The sequence below is a fragment of the Perca flavescens genome, chromosome 7 (genome assembly GCF_004354835.1).
Source record: "Perca flavescens isolate YP-PL-M2 chromosome 7, PFLA_1.0, whole genome shotgun sequence".
Lineage (NCBI taxonomy): Eukaryota > Metazoa > Chordata > Actinopteri > Perciformes > Percidae > Perca > Perca flavescens.
The window spans coordinates 21,311,780-21,334,046 of NC_041337.1; the positions used below are offsets into that span (position 1 = coordinate 21,311,780).

The following is a 22,267-nucleotide window of genomic DNA, read 5'->3' on the forward strand; positions in this document are numbered from 1 at the left end:
CTTAGTACAATGTATCTGTATTTTTCTGAACAGTGGCAACATGGTAATAGTTCTACATTACTGCTTTGTTTCTGATTCTTCAGTTGTCCATGAACCAACTTTAAAAGAAATCACAGCAATGTTGTTCTGTTAATTTAAGAGCTATACCATGCTTTACTGCTGTGAGCAGGTGCTGTAAAAATAGTCCAGATGTGTAAAGATGCAAAGCCATAAATGAGACCCACGCCTCAGGCTCTCTTGCATTAAAACGCTGATTGAAATGGCTGTGGATCAACTCCCCCATACACACACCTGTCAGAACATGAGCCTCTAGAACAAAACTTATGGCACTCCACTCTGTCTGTGCTTGATGTAAGCAGAAAGGAATATAGGCTTAATCATTTTCTTGGTCTGAAATCAGATATTCTGTGTTCATTCTGTGTTCCTGCCTTTGCCTTTATATTCATTTCTGTCTGAGCACCTCTTGCACTTCCCCTTTTAACCAAAACCATATGTGAGCAGCGCAGCGGCGGGCAGTCAAAGCAATGTCTCCCTGAAACCACTGATTTCAGGGCAAATTAGCTGCAACTTCTCTTTCACAGAGCACCCTTTGATTTCACTTATGTTCCAGGCTTTAGATAAACGAGACGGAATTCCAGTGGGATGCTGTAACGCCGCAGCTCTCCCAAGACAGCCCTCCTTAGCACCCTTTAATCTTTTCAGAGGAAAGGAAGATACTGTTTCTCTGCAAGGCAGCCCAGTGCCATATGATCATAATATCAGTTATTTAGAGAGAGCCAGACAGCAGGGTGCTTGAAACAGGAAATGGAATCAAGATGTGGTCAGAGCCTAGGCCCTCTCCGCTTATGGTGGGGTAATCGTGTCGGGAGGGAGACGCACAGGTTGAATTCCTGTGCAGATCTCTGCAGCGTCTGTCTCTCTCGCCTCAGCTGCAGCAGACGAGGCATGACTGACATGTTCAGCTGGTGTTTTATAGAACCTGATGTCTCACCGCAAAGTCAGCAGGCCCTGACAGGCACTATACCTGCTGCTGTATTTGTCACCTCGGATAGATTAACACCCCAAGAGCTTCTAATTTAGGGCTACATCTGCCCCTGCTAGGCCAGGGTATCACTTTAGCATATAGTTGTGTTTGTGTAATAAAGCCTGTCTTCTCTTTCACAGGGGGAAATGCAACATTTCCCATTTCTCCGACATTTTTGCTGCCAGGGAGTTCAAAGCCCGCATCGACTCCTTTTTCTATATCCTCGGATATAACCCAGAGACCAGGTGAGGAGCTTTCAGTCCAGTCAATTCCACTGATAGTCTCATTCGTTATCCTCCCACAGGCTACACATGTTGGGTCAACTCTCAAACAATTTTTATTAAAATAGGGCTGCAACCAACTATTATTTTCTTCATTAATCAATCATTTTTCGTCTATAAAATGTCTAAAAATAGTGAAAAATCACCATCACACATTCTTGAACCCAGATTATGTCTTCAAAATTCCCAAACCCCAAAATATTCAGTTGACTGTCACATGAGAAAGAAAAGCAGCTCACAATTGGAAGGCTATAACTAGGTAATGTTTAGCATTATTATATTATTACTTGAATAATAACTCAAAAAATTAAATTGATTATCAATATAGAATAATAGAAGACGATAATAATCTTCTATCCATTTGACTAATCACCTAATTGTTTCAGCTATAATTCAAAGTTTATGGGTAGGTTCAATTTAATAAAAAAAACATAGGCATTAGTTACAACTGAGCGGTGTACTGATATACAATTGTATGAGACAATATGGGGGAGTTTTTTATTAAGCAATATGACAAAAGTTACCATATAATACATCCCTAGTTGGACTAAATAGTGTTTGATGGCACAAATAGGCAGATTTAAAATCAAGTTATAGATATCAAGTATTTAGTCAAATATATTGGGATATTTGGTTTTTTCAGTATCACTCAGCAGTAGCATTAATACTATTACAATACATGCACTTTTTAGGACAAGTGTAATTTTTCTCAATTTAATTACTTATTTTTTTGCCTCAGTGCACAAAGAATGGTCCTAATGTGGTGTAATTATGGGGAATGAGCTGAGGAAACCCCAATGGCTTTATAGGTGTTAGGGCATTTGTTGATATTTGTCAAATTACACTTTGAGTTTTAATTACTGATCTTTTAAGTTAACCTTAAGATTAAAATGGAAAAATCTACAAGAAGCTCATTGATGGTATTTTTAATCACTTGTCTGATTCGGATGAAAGGCCTTTTTCTCAGAAGACATTTTGACAAGTCACAGTAGGTGTGAATAATACAATGAATGATTGATTAATTCCATTTAGCTGCTTTAGTTTCAGGATCCTGATATTGTGGCTGCTGGCTCACTGTCACAGTTTACTGGGAACAGAGCCATCTTTAATGTTATTAGTAACACCTGTGCTTTTCCCTGCTATGACAAGTCAAAATGTCTGCTGTGAAAAACCTTATAACCGAACCTCTCACACTAAGAACAATATACTACATTATTAGTATTATTATTGGTAATTTTTGTATATTATTATTATGGATGATAGTAAAATGATAACAATTGTTGTTGAGAGCACAGATCTCCGCCAAGGCATGCCCTATTCCACAATGTTAATGCAGTGTGAATTTTTGCCAGTCCGGAACAAATTTTCACGATTATTCCGACACCAAATGAATGCAGCACAGACGCCCTATCTCTAAATGTTAACGTACTGTAAGTGAAAAATAATTGGTGAATCCGCCCCATAATCAGCTCCAAAGTTTAATGGGTTCTTCATTGGCCCATGCTAAACCTCTCGGCCAAGTTTCATGAAAATCAGGCCAGTTATTTCGTAATCCTGCTGCAGATGCACAAACCAACAAACAAACAAATGGACAAACCCAACAGAAAACATAACCTCCTTGGCAGAGGTAATAATAATGATGATTTGGTTATCAGTGCCATTTAGTATGATTGTATGCTAGAATATTACATTTTAGATTAATACTATATGCTATTCTGTGTATTTGTTTGACATTCTCTATTACACCGATATTAATGTTTCCCCACAGTTGTGATGTTGGTGTTGATATGCTGAACAATTTACTTTTGATTTAAAATACTTTTAATAAGTTGTTGGTTATACCTGCTCAGCTGGCCACATTGGGAAATTATTAAATAGCCTTTGTGATAGGTGTCATGAACTCTGAAGACCAACTGATAGGGATTACACACCAGCACATATAGTTTTTAAATGCAAAAGTACACTAGATAACATTTTACTGCATTGTAGTTTCTTGCGCTAGAAGAGAATTGTAAATATCAAGGCATCATTTATATTTGTCAATCCACTAGGAAAATACGTGTGTCTAAAGGACTTGTTGGCTTATGGTACATGATGAGCTGTTTAATTCATTTAAGTGCTCAAGCAAAATTGGTGTTGTTATTCACTGGTGGTGTTTGGGGTGTCTCACGTGTTGCCATGATGGCTGTCCTTGTTATTGGCAACAAGGGTTGCCAGTTGGGAACCCCCTTCTTCAGGGCGCTGTTCTTTTCCGCTCCCTCCCTCCTCCTCTGCTCCTCTCGTTTGGTATTCTGAGCGGGCTGTCTGCAGCCTTGCAATTTCACTCTTGTTTATTATGGCGCAGACATACGAGGAGAGATGAATTCCGTATCCTGCATGCGTGTCTGTCTGCCTCTGTGTGTGTCTGTACGTGTGTGCTCTTGTGTGAGGTCGCAGCACATGCTCAGTAGTGTCTATAGAGAAGTGAGCCGAGCTTGCGACGTTGTACGTGCAGGCTGAGGTCACAGCACAAGCTCAGTGAACACCTCTCCGGAGTGAATGCGTGGTTCTCCATTTTGAGCACCTAGAAAATAGGTGGGAGAGAGGGGAGTTAATTCCAACGAGCGCTATACACACAGTGTCACCACCCAACCTTAGGGCTTGATGTCAGAAATGGACGATTTGTTCAGTCCCCGGAGGTAGGTGTGCGATTATATTCTCGTGCTTTCTCGTGCCGTTATTAGTTGCTGCGAGATTGTTGTCTGAGTCGCATCCCAACTGTGTGATGTTTGCGAGCTGTCCGCATCACTGTCGTTGTGTTAACCGGCTGTGTTTCTGTCATGGAGCACGGTAGCGAGTGTGCACATTGTGTCGGTACAGGAGAATTGAATGCTGTTGTTGGAACATGCAGGCTGTCACTGCAGAGCACATACCGTTACGCGTTCGCGCTACAATAATGGAAATGCCATTATATCACACCTTTATTAATATGTAACCATCAAAGTACAGATAAATGCATATTGTTTGCGATGCATCCGCGAGTATTAGGCTGATAAATGTGCGCCCAGTATGCTTATATGACCGTTATAAGACCCGGAGAGGCTAACTTTACCCTGGCTCCATTTTGCAGCTCCTGTTTACAATCGAGACGACATGGCGTATGGAGCAGTGCTCCTCTGCACACAAAGCTCCGGCCGAGCTGCTCACCCCTGCGACCAGCTGTGATGTGTACACGCTGCTCGTCATGGTAGTTAAATACCATCAAGTTGGGTCTGTTTTTGCTGTGCTGCAATTATGTCAGTGTGCCACAGACTCGCGCCGTGATTGGCTCAAATTGATAGAGGGGGCGTGGCTATCCTTGATTGCACACACATAAAAGTTGACCAGACTGTCACGTTGTTGTTTGGGTTTAATCATTGGGTTTAATAAGTAAGCCTGTAATTAAATAATACTTCTTTTTTTTTTTTAAATCTTATTCTATTTAGAATGTGCCAGATTCATTGAAGGCATTTTATATATATGTTTCTTTCTTGATGTCTAAGCTTGTAATTATTTCGCAAGACTGTGTGCTAATGCTGAGTTATATCTGAACTTTTTTGTATAACAACTGGGCATGTTTTGCATTGTTTATTGAGCTATACAATATGCTTTGGGCAACTTATTAGAAAAAAGAAAGAAACATTATTACAAGTATTATAACTAATAACCTTTAGATAATGATTGTTTTTCTTTCTTATCTACATTAAGAATCAGAAAATTTAAAAGACAGAGCTTCTGAGACATTTCTTTTTCCAGATTTGTCTGCATGAACATGGGTTATTTCATGGACATATAAGTATTACTAACATAGCCCTAATTTTCATCACATGCTTGTCAGTACTTTGCTTGTTCTGTTTCTGTTTAAGTATACCTGCAGTCTTTATGGAAACTCCTGAGAGCTTCCTGCTTCGATACATCTGTATTCTGCCTCCTCTCTCAGGACCTGTGCAGCATTCCATCTGAATGTCAACCGTCTGCTCTCAGGATTTGCCTGAGTAAAACAGGGCTGTCTTCAGATGCAGTTCTTATTCTGGTGCACAGGTCCTCATTTGTCATCCTTACAGCCTCCTGCCAAACGGACCTGGCCGACTGCACATTGTCAGGAACACGTTTGTAGAACTTCTTCTCAGCAGGAACACGGACCAGATTCACATTCACTTAGTAGACTACATGCAGACATGTATTTGTTACATTCAGCATTGTAGATATAAAGTATATTTGTAGTAAGTATTTACTATGCACATTCTGTTTGTAAAAAGCAGGATAATGTATTTTTTTGTTTCAAGCTTCATTAAATAAATCCAAATAAATAGTTTAGTTATTAACTAGTTCTACGCTACTTACTAGAAATAACTATTTCAAAACTTTCAGTAAAATAATGGCACACGAAACACTGCTTAAAGTAGCATTTGAGTGTAAGGAAACCTTTCAAATCTAATCTGAAGTGCTGATGATGCAGGGAACTACATATGTTTGTCTTATCTGCTGAGAATATTTGTAACAAAATGAAATTAAGTATGTTGACATGTTCTGGAGCCGCAGACTGTCCTCCCAGTCCATTTGGCCTGTGCTAATATCGTCTGTGCCAGTGCTTCTGTCAGCCATAGTTCATAACAGTATGGATTACTCCTCTAATCGCTCTCTCCTGGCTGAGAGGAGGTGGAGGTCTGTTTAAGAAGGGGAAAGGGGAGTTGGGTCAAATATGTACCCGTCATAGTGTTTTGTGGTTGGAGGACTGTAAAGAGACCGGAGGGCTGTGGCCTCCCCGGTTTCCGCCAGGTCTCCGTGATGGAGTGCAAGCTTCTCTGGGTGCAAATCACGCTGACAGATTCTGGGCCGCCCCGCGCTCGGGTGTATGAAAATTGGCACTGTTACCTAGGCAACGGAGGGAAAGGCTTTTCAAAAGGAACATCTTGTCATTTTCTTTAATCCACTGCAGCTGGAGATTCGGAAGACTATTATTAAATTGCAGTTGCTATGACTACCAACATTTGTACCAGCAGCCGTTTTAGAGGCGGTCGCCCTGCATATCCAGAGCCAGCCAGCTCCCCCCCTTCTCCTCCTCCTCCTCCTTCTTTTAGGGGAGTCTGTTTTATTGCTGCATCCACAATATCAGGCCTGTAAATGTGCTCTGCTCAGCTTGCTGTGCAGGAGCAGTCGACCAGGAATATTCTCCTGAAATCTTTATGTGCTTTTCAGAATAAAATACTATGTACTTTTCTCACATGCCTGTAAAGACTTCCACAATAGAGAGTATAGACCTTGTCCCCCTTAAACTGTATTTAATCTTGTCCTGGTCATAAATTGTTAGTTTATTTACATTTTCTTTTGAAGCTTCAGTCAGTCAGGATACCCAGTTATGATTTTGTAGTTTGTGCAGTTGTTTAGCTGATTCAACAGGCACAATGCCGACAGGTTTCTTTCAGCTAGCTTTGACATGTTGCCAAGTAAATATTTTGTTTCAATCTGCTCTCTTTGTCTCTTCTCAGGCGATTAAACAGCACACAAGGGGAAATCCGAGTGGGACCCAGTCACCAAGTAAGTCATTGTACAGCTCACATCACCCAGCTGTTGACTTGAGAGATTTCTCTTGTTTTTTTCCACATTGGAAACCGCATGCCGCCTCTTTGTTAAATAATTGTCTTGTATGTGTGGATTTCATTACCTCTTACCTGATATTTGCCATTTAGTCTGATTCATGGTATCACATGTCGTTTTAAGATGGAGCATAATAACAACTTGCCATTCAGCTTTACCACAATTTCTCCCAAACAAAAGCTGCTGATAATAACAAGCTAGTTGGGTTTTGCATGCAATGCTGTTCTCACTAGACTGATAATTGTTTAAAATGCAGCACATCTAAAACTTTCTATCTAAATGTTAAAACAAAAATACAACAATACAATTTTATCAGGCAGTGATGCCAGTGTGTGCAATCAAGATCCGTTAAATTCAACATGTGCAATTTAAATCAAAGTTTGCATGATAATTCACAGTAACATAACGCATCCGCTGTGTGTGTGTGCCAAATTAAGGGAGGATCTGCTCCATCTTTATAAAAAAGTACTGCAGGTCTGTGTTGTATTGAATCATTGTGGCTGTAACTTGTCCCTGCTGTCCCCACCCCGACACTCGGTGAAAAGTTGATGACAGGGGGTTGAAAGCTGATATTTTTTTTTCAAGCATGCTTGCTATTTGTAGTGTGACACCATCTGTCCTTCTCCCTGGACCTAATTAGGCCAAGCTCCCTGAGCTGCAGCCTTTCCCCTCTCCTGGTGGCCAGGCTGTGACCGAGAACGAGGAGCTGGTCTGGATGCCAGGGGTCAATGACTGTGATCTTCTCATGTACCTCAGAGCCGCAAGGTGAGCCCAAAGAAAGGCAGGAGTTCAGACCTGGCAGGGCTCCAAGCTCTATCCTACTAGTTCAAGTGAAAACTCTCACCAGTGAGGTTAAATATGTAACCCCATACTGCCCTTTGCTTTCACTATATTTGATGTAGGGCCGGGCGATATGGCTGAAAACTGTATCACGAAATAAATGTTTCATATCGGTCGATATCGGTTATTATTGATATTTTTATGACCTATTTAAAATAAGGACCAGGAGAAAAATGTGTTAAATTTAAACATTTTTATTTTAAACTTAACCATCCCCCCATTATAATCCCCTCAGTTATAAAAGCAGAAATGTCAACACAACCATGTAATGTAAATGTAAACATAGGTCTAAAATCTCAATGAACACTTAACAATTATCTCTTAACATTAAGGTGCAAAATTAAAGAATGAGTAAGAAATGCTTAATTAAGTGTAATAAAATAGTGCAAAATGTTAAATATAAGAAACCGGAGAAGAACTATTTTCTGCAGGTTTAGTGCTAGGTTGGTAACCTGGCTTCTGGACAGTGTTTAGCATGTCTGCCTCCGTTATTTCTTTGTAGCGTTTAGTAAGGCGCTGATGCAGAGTACCTCTCCATGGCGGTCTGCTGCTTGTGCCGTGTTGCAGCTGCAGATCTTGTTGGACGTTGATGGCGAATACGGCTGTGCTCCAAAGTGTGAGCGCGGCTAAAGTGGTAAAACAAGTTTATGGTCGTACCAGTGTTGGTAGGGACGACAGTCTGACGACATTGGTCTGTCTACGGTCAGACTTATAAAATCCCCAAAAACTGCCATACTGACTTTGTTTTATCAACGATTTCCTCGCTCGCTGCGGCACTCACTTTCCACTTATCACTCCACGCCGGTTCTGTTATTGAAGAACACGAGACAGCGATGTGGCGCAACCAGACTTGATACTGTTACATGATTGGCTGTTAGAGTGTCACTCCCTACGTTGCTAGGTTACCAGAGAGTGAGTGCCTTTGTTCATGCAACCAAACTTGCTTCACAACCTCTGGTTTCTTCTGATGAAGAAAAACAAGTTATCAAACATTTTATCGGCCGCATTTTCTATTGATATTGATTACGTGTCTATCGCGAGACATATCGTTATCGTTTTATCGCCCGGCCCTAATTTGATGCATAAATATCAAGGTATCAAAGACTCCCCATCAATAGAAATAAAAGCACCTACAGGACACCAGTGGCTTCCTCTCTCCACCATTAACCTGTTTCTGTACCCCAAATCGGTCAAACAAATGTCTGTAAATTTGTGTCATCTCAAGAGTGGTATATTAATGCTACCTAATGTTACACTTTATCAGGTGTTGTATCATGGGAATAAAATCATTCATCATGTTCCCTGAGATGTTTTTGCAGTGAAAGTGATATGTGTTAACGGGTTTCTGTGTTATGTTGTAGTCGGGGGCCACAGTGTAATTAATCACAATCTGTCACTGTGACAGACAGTGTTGTAGAAATTCCATCAAAATCTATATTTGTCCATCAGATTTGTTTTCATAGTGCCAATTTTACATAGACCCATGTTATATATACATACATACTGTGCATTATAGCTTGTTAAGGGAATATCAAATGTACTTTTTTTAAGGACAACAAAACATTGCATTGACTGCAGTGTAGTAAAGATGGTTGTTAATATATACCTCTTCCATGCCTCATAAGTTTATGAGAAATACAATTTACTGCAGTGTGGGCATGGAGAAGAGACCTAGAGCAATTACTTTATTTCAACTGCCACTTTTTTACATGTTTTAATTGATTAAACATTTGATCTATAAAACTTCAGAAAACAGAAAATCATAATATCTGGCAGCCCAAGGTGACGTCATTAAAGGTTTTGTCTGACCAACTGTCCGAAACCCCAAATTATTCAATTCTATCATGTCGACGACCTGGAAATGCAGCAAATTCTCAAATTTGAGAATCTGGAAGCATTAAATGTTTGTCATTTTTACTCTAAAAATGACAAACCATCAATTATAAAAGTTGCATTTCTACTCCATTCATTACCAAACTAGCTAGTTTATGTTTATAAAGAACACATTTTGACTTGCTTTTCCTAAACCCATCTAATTTTAATTGAATGAAGTTATGGGAGTATCCATTGTTGTCAGTAATAGTTTTGTTTATCTGTGTACATGAATGATGCCATTTGTAATTACTTGACAGCGCTTTTAAAGTTTGGTAAATGAGGAGAACATCTGTAAGGTGACCCCTACTTATAGACATCTGTTTCATCTCTACTGTGTCCGTGAGACATGATTTTTTTTTTTAAATACCTACATGGACATTAGAGTCAATTAAGGGATGTAGAAAGAGCTCTGTTTTAATGTTGAGTTCATCTGTTGTGTCCACAGGAGCATGGCTGCCTTTGCAGGGATGTGCGACGGAGGCTCAACAGAAGACGGGTGTTTAGCAGCCTCTCGAGATGACACTACATTAAATGCACTTAACACTGTAAGTAGCCACACAACATGTCTTAACACTAGAAAACAAGTGAACATGTTATAGAAAAGAAAAAAACAACATAAAATGTTAAGTTTGAATTGCAGGGATTCCACTGGTATTTTAGCTATGATGCAGCTCTGCACTGATGGGCAATGATAAGACCCCTGAGCAAGTAGAGTAGCCCCCTTTAGTAAACCCAGCCACAGAGGCTTAAAATGCATAATGCGTAATGAGAGATTTCTCTGTCACATTGACAATGAATACCAAGGAATCAAGCACAAGAAAGAGATTAGAATCATCATAAACAGGGCATTTATATTCCGACTCTATAAACTGGAAAATTAACATAGCCGGCAGTTCATTGTCTCTTGACCTTCCTCTCTATTTGCAATTCCAATGAGTAATGCTTGTTTATTCTCAGAGGAAGAGCTCCAGTGCTGCCTGTTTCACCCAATTGAATGTGACACAGGGCTTAAAGCTGCAGATTGCCTTTGTCACTGCGTTGTTTATTTCTAGGCTGGTTGTTGAATCTTTGCACAGCATTCTCTCTGATGCTCTAGATCTCGAGTAAAAGGTTCAGCCACTCCTGGATGTAAAATCTGTTTGGAATACAAATCCGTTCAATACAATGTGTCACTACAGCTCAATAAGCCCCTCTTGTGTCACTGCAGAGAACCTTGGTAAATGTTAATGTAATTATATATCAGAATTATGAGCTTATATTTTGTTGTGATTATCCTCAGCTTCACGAGAGCAGCTACGATGCAGGAAAAGCTCTCCAGCGTCTGGTGAAGAAGCCTGTACCCAAACTGATAGAGAAGTGCTGGTCTGAGGATGAAGTGGTAAGAGAACTTTTCTTTTTAATTTGGAAATGCATTATCAAAGATATCTTTGGACACAAGTTGGCATACACAATAAATTCATTTATTGGATATGTTTTGTGTGTGGGTACCTGCTGTCTATCAGAGCTTGGTTTGTGTCTTTAGAGGGAGCTGTTTAGAGAGAGAGAGAGAGAGAGAGAGAGAGAGAGAGAGATAAAACAGGGCTCTTGGCCCAGTCTCACAAGACATCAGTAAAAACACTTGTCAGTTTCCAGCTCCTCCAAGGCCCAAGAGCAGCTGCATCCTGTTTATCACCCGCAGAATAAATCTTGAGTGTGGAAGTCTGGCAAGGGAGAAAAATTGAGGGCTGGTAATGTTAGCCTCCATTTGAATTTAGATGTGAATTTCACCACAGCTGTTGAAGGACTGGAATCAGAAAATGGCAGCCCTTCTCCCTGATCAAATAGCACATCATGAAAAGGTAGAAGGGAGGAATGGGGGCGACCTCTAGCTCACCCAGTAAGCGCGTGTGCCCCGTGTAGGCTGAGGCCTTTGCAGTGGCCCAGGTTCGAATCTGACCTGCGGCCCTTTGCTGCGTGTCATCCCCCATCTCTCTGCCATCTTTCCTGTCTATCCATTGTCACTCTGAAATAAAGGGGAAAAACGCTCCATCACTAAAATGCTTCTGTGTTAGTTTTTCCTCCTCCTCTGTTAATCATCCTTTTTCCACTTTGATATTGTTTGGTAAAGCTGAAGCTTGGTAGTCTTTTGTTGAGCTTTAAACCCGGCAGCTCGGATCCGGTGTGGAAGTGAATGGGTCTATTTGTCTTGTAATTGAACGTGGTGGGCACATTCGAATAAAGCTAGAGCTCACGGCAGGACCATAGCGAATCGCAACAGATTAAGTCGGGCATCCTTTTGGGGATTAGTTATGAGTTTGCCTTTTTTTATGCATGCACCAAGCCTGACTGCTGTGTGAAGATGATCGGAGCGGGGGCCAGGCATGTTGATGAGAGGCTTTAATGCCACACTCCACCACAGCAGGTCTACCACAGACCACTTGTCAAAGAAGCACAGTGGGGGTCGAAAATAGAAGCTGTAAATAACTCAATTCAGACAATAATGCGATCAACTTCAGTAATTAACTTTTGGCTTTTTTTTTTAACCAAGAAAAATGTTGCTTTACAGTATAATTTTATCTGTGATGATATAGCTACCCTTATTCTCAGAAATCTGAGTCTCGGAATCTGAGTGACGATTTCGATATGTGGACGTTTAAAAAATCTGGTAAGGATATATTGGCCGATAGTAATTTATTTTAACATAAACACATAATATAAAGGATCAACCTTGATGCAGATCCTTTACATTTGTTTTTTTAATAGAATTGTGACTATGTCACCTCATACTTAGCGGCAGACATGGGGGACTCGAGTCACATGACTTGACTCGAGTTAGACTCGAGTCGCAAATTTTACAACTTGAGACTTGCTTGATTAACATTCATAAAAGACTTGACTTTGACTTGATATTCATGACTTGAGACTTGACTTAGACTTGAGTCAAATGACTTGAAATGACTTGATTTTGTGTTTAATAAATATATTTTTCCCTTCTGATATTGAGGAGGAGTTAATTTTACGATTTTAGTGCTATTGCAAGCGCAGGAACCGTTGATTTGATGACGCGGCGCGCGGCGGCAGACCATCAGTAAACAACACTGGCTATGGCTAGTAGGCTAACTTAACGTCATGGATCCCTCTCATGGGCGCCGATACCGTGGGTGCTTGAGCTCTGGAGCACCCACCGAAAATACTGACCGCCCACGAGTGCCAGACTGCCAGTTCATTTTTACGTGAATCTAAAATTAAACACTGGCTGCAGTTGTGGAGCGTCTGTCATAGTGTGATTGGTTATGTCCGTGGCATTGATTCTTAATTTCCCACGAAGCTGATCGCGGTTACGTGCCAGTTAAACTTTCATCTCCAATCCTGTCTGTATTTGTGAGAAGTGGCGCTGTCCTGGCTTTATTATGGCGTGTGTGTTCGTGTCGGCCGCTGTCCGTTTCCTAAGGTTCTGAAATGCAAACACTTTTTTTGTAAAGGGTGTGCGCGTGTGAGCACCCACGGAGGAAAACATAAATCGGCGCCTATGTCCCTCTGCACAGAAAATAATAAAGTTTGGCTATAAGGATTACACATCTGACCAGGCAAAGAGAAAACATATGGCAGTTTGCAAGGTCTGCAGTACTTATTTCCGACGTCGAATTTCATCAGACACTTCAAATCGGGAGAGATTCGGGTTCCAGTCCCCATATTCAGCTGAACCACTATTTGGACATTTGTGAAGGACAGAACTCCCTTCAGTTTTGGGCCATGAATAAGCACACCCTCCCCTCTTTGTTGAGCGAATAAAACTAGGCACACATACACACACACACACACACACACACACACACACACACACAACACAAACTGCTCTCTCTCTCTCTCTCTCTCTCTCTCTCTCTCTCTCTCTCTCTCTCTCTCTCTCATAAACACACACACATGCAGACGTAAGTATGTGAATAAAGCTAAGCACACATACACTCTCTCTGCACTCTCACACACACGCACATTCACTCACCAATATTAATAACTTTTCACTCTCTCTTTCTCAAACACGCACACATTCACTCACAAATACACTGTCAATTATCAACATTATACTTTCCATTCCATGTGATAAGCAAAGGTGGTGGGATTCAGCTACTCCTAAAGAATATGTTTTGTTCTTTAAGAGAAGGAAAGGTTAAAGGATGTGTTTCTGTCTCATAAAAGTGAGGCATGTTTGAAGAATATTATTTGACTTAGGAACCATTATACTTTAATTGTTTGAAGGAATTTCATGATTTAATGTCATGTTTGAGGCATATTGAACAATGTTGATTTATTGTTGGCCTAATATCAGTTTTAGGCTGTGATTTTTTTATCTGTGTTAATTTAAACTCTTCAATGTATGTGGACGCAATGTCTTTAGCTTGTTTAAAAATGGAAACTTTTGTATGACTTGACTTGTGACTTGCTTGACCAAGGCTATGACTTGACTTGACTTGCTTGATTGTCACAAAAAATGACTTGGACTTGAAGGTTGAGACTTGCTTGCGACTTGCCCATGTGTGACTTACTCCCATCTCTGCTTAGCGGGAAATTTTACAGTATAAAAATAAACGTCGGTGCCCTCTGGTGTACAAATATATGAATATGCAAACTATTTTTGTTAACATGCGATCATCATATTATTACAATATTATTTTACTCAAAAGACGATAACATTGAATTATTGCCCAGTCCTGGGCCCATTTAATTAATTCTGTAAGCTGGGTCAAGGCAACTCTATCCACATTTCCACAGAGGAGTTTTATCATGTTCAGACCGCATTATGTAACTGAAGTGGAGGAGCTGTCAGGGAGTCCAGTACACTGTGTTAGTCATGTTCAGTGGCGGGTGTGTTTTGTGTCTGCGGGTGGAGGCGGTCAGCAGCCTTTAGTGCTCCACCTGCCCCACAGTGTCCACAGCCTGGAGAAGCAGCAGCTTGTCTCTGGCCAGCCAAGGACACGGCTCGAAGTGATCTGATCACCAGTTGTGCCTTTTCAGCCCTGCAGCCTTGAGGGACAGGTGTAAATGTGGCTCCAACCTTGACACTCAGAAACCAGCCCTGCTGCTCTTCATTTATTTATCACCCTTTCTTCCCCTCTCCTCTTCCCTCTCATCCCCTCTAGGACTAGCTTCATTATTCCTGCCTGCTCTTTCCCCCCACCCCTGCATTCTTTTAGAGATGTGAATAAAAGTGACAGTGGGGGCTGCTGAAATGACAGAATCAGCCTGTCTGCAGGGTCACTTGTCACCCTCCCCTTCCCCCTTTGACTTCTCTTGCCCCCCCCACCACCACCACCCCAAATCCACCTACCTCTCTTCTCTCTGTCGGCAGCTGCTGCCACATAATGCTGAGCCTTGTCTCAACTCCTTACAAATATTTATAATTTCTCCCCAAACACCTCCCACAGAAAGATAAGACGACATGATCACTTGTAAACTGAATCATTACTGTGGTGGAGGAAGTGACCACGTTGCAAATGGGAGCGTTTGTTTTTCGTTTTTATTGTCTTCTCACTGACACAGAAAATAATTTCACTTCAGTAAGATGTTTCATTGCATTCAACCCCTGAACGATCTTTCACTGTGAGATTATTAGTACAACTTGCAGAAATTTTCACAATTCATCACCGTGATGTGAGCACCACTCAAACTGCTTGATGTATCAGAAAGTGATAACTATAGATTACATCAAAGACATTAATAAATAATTCCCCAGAAATGTCAACTGCACAGTCTAACCTCCTAGCTTTTGTGTGATTTAACCACAAAGAAAAGGAAAAAATGTAATCTGTTTTTATGGCAGACAGTCAGACGTGGAATAGTCCTCTGCATTTTCTAAAGTCTGAGAGAGGCAATCCCACTGCACCACTTATTTGTGTGTGATCAGTGGCAAATCAGTGCTCACCTCCCACACAGAACTCTCTTCCTATTCTTTGTATTGTGCAATAGTCTTGACGGCAAAAATACACTCGTTTTTAAATGGGAACATAAAGTGAAAACACTTCAAGTGAAAAGCATACAGGTTGTTTCTGTTTGTTGCCATTACATGTTTCTCCACTGGTGCCTTATTAGGAATTAGCAATAATGTTACAACATTGAGTATCTTAATAACCACTTGTTGAACAGCATGAAACCACAAATAGCTGCCAGGATATGATTTTTAACAGTGGGAACAACTTCTGCTTTTTACATCAGAAATAATCCTGTTCCAGATCGTTTTAGTTGTCTCTTGGGCTGCAGCTGGCCACTTGTGACATTTTCTGGGTAACTACGGACACATGTTTCAAATTAAAATGCTTGCACACGTTCCACGTTCTGAAATAAAGTTATGGCTCAAAGATTGGAGAATCCCTAAAGTGGTAAATCCAGTTTAGTTAATATTGACGATGTGATTATTTATTAGTTGGAAAGACAGCATTGGAAAAACAAGAAGCTACACAGAACACAGGCATCACTTTTGTTGCAGTATTATTTTTACCTTTTACTCTTAATGAAAATCGGTTATTTATGATTTATTCTATAGTTGTAAAATGTGTTATATACAGATGCCATTATAAACATAATCACCCACCTGTGTTTCCACTACCCAGTTTCTCTTTATTGACAGTATAATGACGGGATTGAGTGTCAAAAAGTTTTTTTTAATTATTATTATACGTAGTATCCAACCCATCAAAGCCCTCCCATGTCCAGTTATAATTATGAAAATAGTTCAAGTAAGTTAATAAACTGTGAAAAAGAATACATTTAAAAAAGAATAAACAAGATATGCATTTAAATATAACGTATATACTTATACAACAAATACATATCTAGTATCTTACATAAATATTAGACCTTAAATTCTCACCTAGCCTCAGATCCATTGCTATATATAGCGATCTTAAGCTATAATTTGCCTCTGTAAATCTAAGGATTTTATTCTAAAAGTTATTTGGCTACATTGCATCTCAATAAAATCCAAAGTACAGTCCATACTATGTCATCTGTACCTGCAGACGTGGTGAAGGTAATCAAAGGATTCTTGCCCTCTCCCACTTGATGTAAAGAAATTGTCACTTCACATGAAGCTGCTGTCATTCCTGATTGTAAGTAAGTGGTGCTAATAATGCATCGGCCAACAGGAGGTTCCATATAAACAATCAGAAGCAGCAGCAGTCGTGCTGTGTGTCGCCATGTCAGAGACAGAGAGGCTGATCTATGGCTGCTGTGTGGCGGCAGGTCTATTCCTCAGCCAGCTGCGCTGTGCCGCGGCTTATCTCCGGCTGCGTCTTCAGCTGATGGATGACTGGAGCAGGCAACCGACAGCTCTGAGGTGGGAGGGTAGGGAGAGAGTAGCGGCCCCCCAGTGGTTGAACACAAACCTACAGACAGAAGACACTCTGCCCAACCAAAAACACCACAGGCGGATAAAACGCAACATGCCCTGCTGCAGGCTGTGGATTATTTCAAAGTTAGATGAGCAGCTGTACTTTGGTGGTTCTCGTCTGCAGAGGGAGCTCTGTCTCCTACACCAAAGATTTAGTGTCAACAGTGCATTTTATCACCCTTATGGTACAGTGCCAGCAATGCTTTTTAGGGTTGTTTAGTAACTAAATAGCAGGCAGGATGGGTGTGTGCTGGAATTTCCTGTCACCTTTTGTGTCAGTTCAAGCAAAAGGAAGCAGAAGACGTTACTTTGCCTACTAAGAGTTGGCAGAATATCTCTGTGTTTCTTTGGCAAATGTAAAAACAGGCTTTTCATCTGTAAAAGTATTTTTTAGATGATAGTGTTTTTAAGAAGGGTTTCTAATCAAAGGGTATATCTTTATGAACATCTACATTGATTTTTCTAAACAGATTGGACTGTATGTATAGCGTCAGTGCAAAGAGGATGTGGGTAGTCTAGTGTCTATCAATGCGGTCTCCCCCTCTCTTCGTCAAGCATGTTGTGATTTCCTCTCTGCACACCGGGGCCAATCTTAGATGATATTTCATAACAGACAGCCGTGTTTTTTTCCGCTTTGGCTTGCTGACTGACTGCCCTCGGCCCTTCGGGTTTATACAATGCAGGCTTTGAAAGGTCAGCTTTTAACAACAAGTCAAGTATAATGACTCCATATTGAGTGAAAGGGGCTTTGTTTGCTGTTGAACAATCTTGCGTCACTGTTTTCGTGGAATGACATTTAGCAGGAATTATGTTCCATGTGTGAGTCTGCGCCCTGTTGATCATAATGATACCATCTTTGTGCATATGTCTGCATTATCTTTACCAGTTTTACAACTCCCAACAATTAACTCTCAAGCAGGAAGTGCGCACACAAACAATGGCCTATTGAATCTTTTTTTTTAAACATTCTCCTCCTCCTTTTATATGTCTCCTCTCCAGCCTCACAATAGTGCTCTGTTAGTCTCCGAGGGGAAACTTGGGGCGGGTGAAAAGCGCCAGCTCTCTGGAACACACTAGCAGAGAGAAGCCTGTTGTTTCTACACAGCGGATGGCCATTTGGTGGCGCTTCCACCCAGCCGCCCCTCCTCCTCCTCCTCTCTCTTTCTTTCTCTCTCCCTCTCTCTCTCTCTCTCTCTCTGTCTCTCTCTGTGGCTTGCTTGCTCTGGCCCCATCAGCCCCTCCTCCACCGCTGTGTTGCCAAGCAACGCAGGGCTGGAGCAATCGGAGCAGGGGCAGAGCGATTCAGGGAGCAGATTGGCGGATGATTTATTAGCTGGGCTGGAGAGCAGTGAGCTCAGGCAGCTGAAATGGAGCCTTAAACTGGAGCCGACATGCAGAGAGGGGAGGAGGGAGCCAGCAAGAGAAAGAAAACGGAAGGGAGGAGGGAGAGGGGGGAGGAGAGAGGGAGTATGCACACAGCTCCTCTATGGAGACGGACAGACAGACTGTGTAAATGGTACAGTTGGGGAGCATAATTAAGGTGACATAATTAGGACAGACACACAGGCTGCACGGGCAGGTCTAATTATTGATTAACCCTGCTGTAGTACTACGATGCAGGAGATCTCAATCCAAACTTTTTTCCTTGTGTGGTCCCTCAGTGGTAAAACCAAACTCAATTTGATCAGAATCCCCCTCGGTCTTTAAAAAATCGAAGACCTACTTCTTCTGAGAGTACTTACTCACCTTTAATGCTCTTTCTTACTCTCTATATCTCTCCATCCAAAAGTCATTTTCGAGGCACATGTCACTTGTGTCAGGTGGAACACGTAGCTGAGTGTAGAGGCACCTCTTTTGCCTTGGAAAAAAAACATCTGCCAAAAAAATAAATGTAACAGATTTTTATCACTGCAGGTCCACAGCCTCAGGTAAAGACGTAGCACTCTCACCTTATTGCTGCTAAGGAGAAAATAAACACATCATTGAAATGTATCCTACCTCATCGTCAGGACTAACTGTGCTTCAGGATTTTTCAACTATTCTTGCATCCTCTTGAAATTTTGCAGTTTTGTTTCTACAAATATTTTTGAAGCTTGAATTTCATCTGAATATTTACCTAGTTTTGTCATCGCCTGTCAAACAAGCCCTGTAATGTTGATCCTCTGAATCTCTGCAGTGGCGTTCCACTGGTCATATGTAGCTCTGGTGAAGTTTGACTGACAGTCCAGTGGTAATCTGCTCTTAACCCTCGAGTGGTTGGAGATGGGTTTCAGATGTTGGGGAGTGGGGGGGCGCTTGTGTTGGAGACGGCTCCATCTACTGGCTAATCAACCGCTACACCTTCGGTCTGATTAATGCAAATTAACTGCTGTCTCATGTCACTGATGAGGACGGGCTCTATTTGTTCAGCTGTCAGCTCTTTTACATCTAGCTTTTGATCCTCTTATGTTTGATTATTTTGTCTGGTGTAACTCAGACCTTGTACTTAACAATATTTTGTTCCTCACAGAAGTTCCACGCAGAAGTTTGTCTGCGTAATGGAGATAAATACAGCCATTCATTCCTGTTGTTGAGATAGGTCTGTCCTTGCCTGTAATTTTCCCTCCTAAAAGACAGTTGTGTTTTGCAGCTGGCTGTGTTACTTCTGTAAATTTGGCCTTTGTTCCCCACCAAAATCTGGGTATGTAAACAATTTGTGGTTACATAACATACTGTACATGGCATGGAAAATGAACTCCTGACACTCAGGAAAGACTCCATGTCTGGTTTTCCTTCTCACTTGTCTCGTTCCACCATGTCCGAGACCTTTCTCCGCACAAATTGTATCAGCCTGCGTCCCTTCTCGCGCTGGCAGCTAGTTGAGTTTGTGCCTCTGCGTGCGTGCTCACCCCAAAGCTCTGAATGCATTTAAAGGACTGCTGTCATTTCTATTTCAGTAAAGTAGGTGGCTTTGGTGTAGTTTCAGTACAAACAGTGGCCTGGCTTTTCCTTTGTGGGGGTGAGACATGAAGCCTGCTGGTGCCGTGTCTAAAGGAACGAGAACAGGCTGAAATGAGCGCCGTGCTGAACACTAACATGAGGCACAGGACTCCACTCCAGGTTTTCCAGCCTGCTGCGAACCAGAGGCTCTCTTGCAGAAAGATCACATGTAAAGCCTTCCCCTTTGTAGTGGAAGAGCAGAGAGTGACAAGCTATTTCTTGCTTGTAAAAGAAAAGGGGAAAAACAAGCAGTGTACCGTCAGAGACGGTGTGGATTTGCCCCCTAATTTTTCCTTTACCTGTGGTTGGACGTAGAGATTTGTGCCGTGCTCCCTGAGGACTTTTCCCTGCTTTTTGCTGGAGTTACTTGGTGGAAACGGTTGGCTGAGATCACTGAGGAACAGGGCTCGCCTCTGAAACAAGAAAGTAAATCTGTTTGGTTGTCTGCTTCACTGGTTATGAATGTTTTCAGCCTCCGCTTTTAATGGCTCTCGGTCTGTGGCTCTTAAAGGAGAAGAAATACATTTAGGTTGTTCAGCTTTTGGGTATTTATTTGTTTTTCAGTTGTTTCTGTGCTCATTGAGGTGGGCTGGTATGTTCACATTGAGTTTACATGTCAGATTAAATTTGATGTTATGATGTAGCAATATCTGTCATCATGTCGTTCATCTCCATTCACTCATTTAAGGGAAAATTTGTCGATTTAAAATTTTTGAATTTTATATGCTTTTAAAAATTGTCATAATGTACAGACAAAAATCGAAACTGTCAGCCATGCACAGTGCATGCAAGTTCAGGCTTTGACTTTAAACTTTTCATCAACAACACGTTGCAACAACATGCATACTGTCAAGTATGTTTTCATACTAATTATATATTTTTTAACTGTGTTTTCTCTCCACATGAAAAGACATTCTGAGCTTCTTACCCTGCCTTACTTGTCATTTCCTCTCTCGTTTTGCTTTGACATGGCTGTGTTTTTTTTCCGGACTTTAAACGGCGACAGAGATTTGTAGATACACATCAAACCTCCCCAACCACAGACGAGCGAAATGAAAACAATGTTTTTTGTCATGGTGTTAGCCTGTAACTTTATGTGGTCGCAGTTAAGCTGACTTCACGGATACTAACTGGTTTTCTCTCCCTCTCTTTCTCTGTGAAAAAAAATGCAGAAGCGCTTCATTAAAGGGTTGAGACAGTTCGGCAAAAACTTCTTCAGGATCCGGAAAGAGCTGCTGCCCAACAAAGAAACGGTAAGACGATCTAATTCTCTCTATACTGTCAAACTTTTTCAGTGTGTGCCATTTGTTTTATAATACTGAAACATAAAATGAGGCTCCTACCTAATGGAAAGCGTGAGCAATATTTAACATTTTTGGTGTGATAATTTGAGCTTGGCTGTTTTTCAACCGCAGGCCTTATTGATAAGAAGTACGTGCTGTCTGCCAACAACTGTATGCAGAATTGTCAGACCTCCCTTCAGGCCGTCTGAAAAATAAAAACATTGTTATACCTGAGAAGACAAAAGGCTAAATGTGCTTTCAGAAGAGCAGCCTGCTTTATCTCATGTTTGTGTGTTACAGCAGCAGTCAAGATTTTTTTTTGTTTTTTACATTTTCACCAACTTTCAGAGTAGATGCAGCATAATGCCTTCCAACAAAGCAGGTTACAATGGGAGCCTATTTAAGTGAACATCATTTTTTTTACGGAAGAAATTTCATTTAGGGTCTCAAAGTGGTGAATTGAAGTTGAATGAGACAGAAAACGTCTTTCTTTTAAAGGCCCAATTCATTATTTTGATCATTTAAATTAGAGATATGTTCATATTCAAAGAATTTGAGTTTTTTTGTTTATTCCTCAAATGATCATAGCTGAAAAGACAGGCTCCTTTGTTTGCTGACATCACTGGTGTCAACAATCCTTCAACAGCATCAGAAAATATTAATAACTTAGATTTTGTTGCTGTCAAGTATGAGTCATTGTAGGCACCTAAAAGTGAAAGTAGGTTCCAAATTTGTATTTTGAATTTGGCGTTTGAATTGATTATTGTGCCTTTAACTATCTTGAGGAGTATATTTATAATGTGTGTTATTATTACATTTTACCTCATCTTTCTTGGTAAGATTACTGACAACATTTTAATTAAAGGAAACAAATTGATTTTATATCTGCTGAGCTTTGAGGAACTGTTGTAATGTGGTGTTTTGTGTACACGGTCAGAAGGATGTCAGAGTTTCCTTTCTCTGTGTGTGGGTGTGCGCATGCGTCAATGTTTAAATTAGTACTGCA

At 41.0% G+C, this 22,267-nt stretch overlaps 1 protein-coding gene across 6 annotated transcripts in view; it reads left to right on the forward strand.

The window, feature by feature from the left end:
• Positions 1–22,267, forward strand: part of rerea (arginine-glutamic acid dipeptide (RE) repeats a) — a 131,769-nt gene that overhangs the window by 90,932 nt on the left and 18,570 nt on the right. For 4 of the 6 annotated variants that reach the window (XM_028581991.1, XM_028581994.1, XM_028581993.1 and 1 more), the window contains 6 exons: positions 1,165–1,269; positions 6,813–6,861; positions 7,562–7,686; positions 10,082–10,181; positions 10,916–11,014; positions 21,151–21,231. In XM_028581991.1, coding sequence (XP_028437792.1) covers positions 1,165–1,269; positions 6,813–6,861; positions 7,562–7,686; positions 10,082–10,181; positions 10,916–11,014; positions 21,151–21,231 — 559 coding nt within the window. Of the gene's footprint in view, positions 1–1,164; positions 1,270–3,569; positions 3,984–4,414; positions 4,532–6,812; positions 6,862–7,561; positions 7,687–10,081; positions 10,182–10,915; positions 11,015–21,150; positions 21,232–22,267 lie in introns of those variants that run through there. The other 2 variants (XM_028581995.1, XM_028581996.1) reach the window with 2 other exon arrangements.